This window comes from Oncorhynchus mykiss, chromosome 11 (genome assembly GCF_013265735.2).
Source record: "Oncorhynchus mykiss isolate Arlee chromosome 11, USDA_OmykA_1.1, whole genome shotgun sequence".
Classification (NCBI taxonomy): domain Eukaryota; kingdom Metazoa; phylum Chordata; class Actinopteri; order Salmoniformes; family Salmonidae; genus Oncorhynchus; species Oncorhynchus mykiss.
This window is the reverse complement of record NC_048575.1, coordinates 16,288,634-16,292,901: the sequence shown is the minus strand read 5'-3', so window position 1 is coordinate 16,292,901 and position 4,268 is coordinate 16,288,634. Positions and strand designations below refer to the sequence as shown.

General features: G+C 49.4%; 1 protein-coding gene across 2 annotated transcripts; it reads right to left on the bottom strand.

The window, feature by feature from the left end:
• Window positions 1-2,157: 2,157 nt before the first annotated feature.
• Window positions 2,158-3,958, bottom strand: adipoqa (adiponectin, C1Q and collagen domain containing, a). Of its 2 annotated transcripts, none has more exons than XM_036935032.1 (5): window positions 3,613-3,958; window positions 3,306-3,511; window positions 3,054-3,134; window positions 2,771-2,899; window positions 2,158-2,477 (listed from the first exon to the last, which is right to left on the bottom strand). In XM_036935032.1, exons 1-5 carry the CDS (start codon window positions 3,797-3,799, stop codon window positions 2,355-2,357), a joined length of 726 nt encoding a protein of 241 aa, XP_036790927.1. In that variant the 5' UTR covers window positions 3,800-3,958; the 3' UTR covers window positions 2,158-2,354. The 2 variants fall into 2 exon arrangements, with proteins under 2 accessions (XP_036790927.1, XP_036790926.1); XM_036935031.1 differs by having other exon boundaries at window positions 2,159-2,477; window positions 2,759-2,899; window positions 3,613-3,955.
• Window positions 3,959-4,268: the final 310 nt, after the last annotated feature.

The window sequence follows — 4,268 nt, the reverse complement described above, 5'->3', positions numbered from 1 at the left end:
ATAAAGGTGAAATAAAAAAATGTAAAAAAATCTACTGACCCCTATAGGCTAACAGTGGTAATATCTACTGACCCTATAGGCTAACAGTGGTAATATCTACTGACCCTATAGGCTAACAGTGGTAATATGATCTACTACTGACCCCTATAGGCTAACAGTGGTAGTATTATCTACTGACCCCTATAGGCTAACAGTAGTAATATTATCTACTACTGACCCCTATAGGCTAACAGTAGTAATATTATCTACTGACCACTATAGGCTAACAGTGGTCATATTATCTACTACTGACCCCTATAGGCTAACAGTGGTAATATTATCTACTGACCCCTATAGGCTAACAGTGGTAATATTATCTACTGACCCCTATAGGCTAACAGTGGTAATATCTACTGACCCCTATAGGCTAACAGTGGTCATATTATCTACTACTGACCCCTATAGGCTAACAGTGGTCATATTATCTACTACTGACCCCTATAGGCTATAGGGGTCCCCCTATACACATATAAACCATTATGGTACTTTAAACATTAATGTTGACTCATTTTAAATACAACAGGAGTGGATGAGTGCACACTTTGGGGAGAAGGGTGCAGAGTGAATGAACAAAGAGAAGGGGGAGAAGTTAAAATGAGCTTTAAAAATATCCCTCTCCCCTTTCCTGCCATGCATCTGACCCCTCCCCCAACTAACCCACCTCGCTCCCCAACTCACAGAAAGACAAGAAAAAACCCAGTTTGAAACATCAATACAACTTTATTGATCCAAGAGCACTCTGACTCAGTAACAACAGCTGTGAGCCCAGAGTAAACCCACACACACAGCTTCTCTTTTTGTGTGTGCGTGTTCATGTGTATGTGACAGCCTGTGGCAGGTGACCTTTATCATTACAGAACTAAGATGATTATAAATATAGATTACAGCTACACACACACACACACTGGCCCTTTTGGCTGGAGGCCAGCTGTACACACTCAGGGACAGGAGGAGAGGAGAGTGTGTGGATTGGACATACGGGGGAAGGGAGGGAAAGAGAAAGGAAACAGAGTGAGAAAGAGAGGGGGAAAATAGAGAGAGAGAGGAGTTTTACTTTTAGTATTTAATACAGCTTATCTCAGAGAACAGGGGATAGGTAGAGATGGTAGAGGTGGGGGATAGGTGGTGGTGGGGGATAGTAGAGGTGGGTGATAGGTAGTTAGGTGGGGGATAGGTAGAGGTGGGGGATAGGTAGAGGTGGGGACAGGGAGAGGTGGGGGATAGTAGAGGTGGGGGATAGGTAGAGAGGTGGGGGATAGGTAGAGGTGGGGGATAGGTAGAGGTGGGGATAGGGAGAGGTGGGGGATAGTAGAGGTGGGGGATAGGTAGAGAGGTGGGGATAGGGAGAGGTGGGGGATAATAGAGGTGGGGGATAGGTAGAAGTGGGGGATAGATAGAGTTGGGGGATAGGGAGAGAGGTGGGGGATAGGTAGAGGTGGGGTTTAGGGAGAGAGGTGGGGGATAGGTAGAAGTGGGGGATATGTAGAGGTGGGGGATAGGGAGAGAGGTGGGGGATAGGTATAGAGCTGGGTTAATAGGGAGAGAGGAGGGGGATCGGTAGAGGTGGGGGATGGGGAGAGAGATGTGGGATAGATAGAGGTGGGGGTTAGCGAGAGAGGTGGGGGATAGGTAGAGGTGGGGAATAGGTAGAGGTGGGGGATAGGGAGAGGGGTGGGGGATGTTTAGAGGTGGGGTTAGGGAGAGAGGTGGGGGCTAAATAGAGAGGTGGGGATAGGGAGAGAGGTGGGGGTTAGGGAGAGAGGTGGGGGATAGGGAGAGAGGTGGGGGATAGGGAGAGAAGTGGGAGATATGTAGAGGTGGGGGATAGGGAGAGAGGTGAGGGATAGGGATAGGGAGAGAGGTGAGGGATAGGGAGAGAGGTGGGGGTTAGTGAGAGAGGTAGGGGATAGGTATAGGTGGGGGATAGGTAGAGGTGGGGGATAAGGAGAGTGGTGGGGGATAGGCAGAGGTGGGGGATAGGTAGAGCGGAGGGGGATAAGGAGAGAGGTGGGGGGATAGGGAGAAGTTGGGGATAGGTAGAGGTGGGGGATAAGGAGAGAGGTGTGGGATAAGGAGAGAGGTGGGGGATAAGGAGAGAGGTGGGGGATAGGGAGAGAGGTGGGGATAGGTAGAGGTGGGGGATAAGGAGAGAGGTGGGGGATAGGGAGAGAGGTGGGGATAGGTAGAGGTGGGGGATAAGGAGAGAGGTGGGGGAAAAAGGGATGTGATGGAAAATAAGCAACTGCTGCTGTAAGTAGGTATGGTGGAGCAGATTGTCCAATCGGCTGCCTGGTAGGCACAGCTAAAGCAGGAAGTCAGCGTCGGCGGTTGTCCAATGGGCTGCTAGGTAGGCGCGGCTGAATCAGAAAACCAGTAAAGGTGGAGTCGTTGTTGATGTCAGCGTAAATTCCAACTTCTTCCTGTTCCGCACCATACACCTGTAGACAGAGGGATATTATATTAGCTATTAATGAAGTAATAAGTTAGTGACTTGTGGTGAGGAGTAAAAGGTCCAATTCTAATGCAAACATACAACATCTAATAGCAGCCATAGGAAATTCACCAGTTTGGTAAAATAGTTCTGTTTGCCTGATTCAGCCATATTGACTTTTTCAACCAGACTTTAGAACTCTAAATAATAAAGAGTTAAAGGAACTAAAGGAACTAAAGGAAAAAATACCCCTTCATTGTTTCTTTGAATTGGCAGCGTATGACTCACCTGCAGCCATACCTGGTCTCCAGATGAGAGGTTTAGGACCGCCCCTCCAGAGGACTGGTCCAGGTCAGAGGTCAGGAACTGGTCCAGAGTCAGCGACATGACACGGCCGTTACGGTACAGCCCCACCTTACACCCCTGACCCTAAACAACACACACACTGCTACTGTACAGCCCACCTTACACCCCTGACTCTAAACAAAGTTTACAGTAATGTACTGTTTAAACCAAATTTACAGTAAGATATTGTACCTTTTTGTACAGTAACTTACCACTACAGGATTTGTTTGTGTGTTACCTGTACAGTGAGGTGGAAGGTGAAGTAGTACACTCCGGGGATAAAACAACGGAACTTCCCTGAGATGTCATCATAGTGATGCTGCACAGACGGACGGACAGACAGACAGACACAGACAGACAGACAGACACAGACAGACAGACAGACAGACAGACAGACAGACAGACAGACACAGACAGTCTATATATAGTGAAGCTGGAAAGAAGAATCGATATTTGATATTTGCTCTGACATCACACAAACACACAGTACCTGTTCGTTGTAGAAGATCTTGGTGAAGTGAAGGGGTGTGTCTGCCGTGGTAGTGGGTGTGGTTAGTCCCACGCTGAAGGCAGAGCGATACAGGAAGGAACTCTCGCCCCTCTGCCCCTGCAGCGCTGGGGCCCCCGGGAAACCCCGTCGTCCCTGGAATCCGTCCCCCCCAACTTCCCCCACCTCTCCCCTCTCACCTCGCACACCTAGTGAGGACAGGAGAAAGAGCATGAGATGGACGGAGAGAGTGAGTGAGAGAAAGTTTGAGAATCTATATGTTGATTGTTGATTCCCTGATGTGTTCTACCTGGAAGTCCAGTGTCTCCTGTCTCTCCCTGGCGTCCCTCTCTCCCATCTCTCCCATCCTGCCCGTCCAGACCAGGAGTCCCAGGAACACCTCCCATCCAATGGCCGCACCCCTCCTGAACTCCGACCTCTGACCCATACCCCTCTGCCAGCACACACAACAGCAGCATCCAGCTCATTGTTACCATGGTGACCTGACCGCTGATCTGTGACCTCTGAGATTGCACGAAGCAGGGAATCGCTGAAGAGACGGAGTGGAGAGAGAGTAGAAGAGAGTGATGCAAATCTATCTCGTCCTTGTGTGTCTGAGCATGTGTGTGCCTGTGTGAATTGCGCTCCTATATTTATCTCTGACTGCGTGTGACTCCGGCTGGTGACAAAGTCATACCCCCCAAATGACCTGCCAGAAACCCCCCCCCCCCCCCCCCCCACACACACACACACACACACACACACACACACACACACACACACACACACACACACACACACACACACACACACACACACACACACACACACACACACACACACACGGTGATCCTCTACCTCCCTCTTGTGGTCGGGGCAATATTTTAGTATGATACAGTAGGCTAGTATCCATGTTGACTGAGAGAAAAAGGGAGGGAGGGAGATTAGAGAGATAGATAGATAGAT

Excerpts from the sequence above, each read along its gene's own strand:
- adipoqa (XM_036935031.1), bottom strand. The coding sequence starts at position 3,799 with ATGGTAACAATGAGCTGGATGCTGCTGTTGTGTGTGCTGGCAGAGGGG. Across the intron at positions 3,512-3,612 it reads AGGAGACACTGGACTTCCAG|GTGTGCGAGGTGAGAGGGGA; the intron begins GTAGAACACATC and ends TGTCCTCACTAG. Across the intron at positions 2,900-3,053 it reads CCTTCCACCTCACTGTACAG|GGTCAGGGGTGTAAGGTGGG; the intron begins GTAACACACAAA and ends TGTGTTGTTTAG.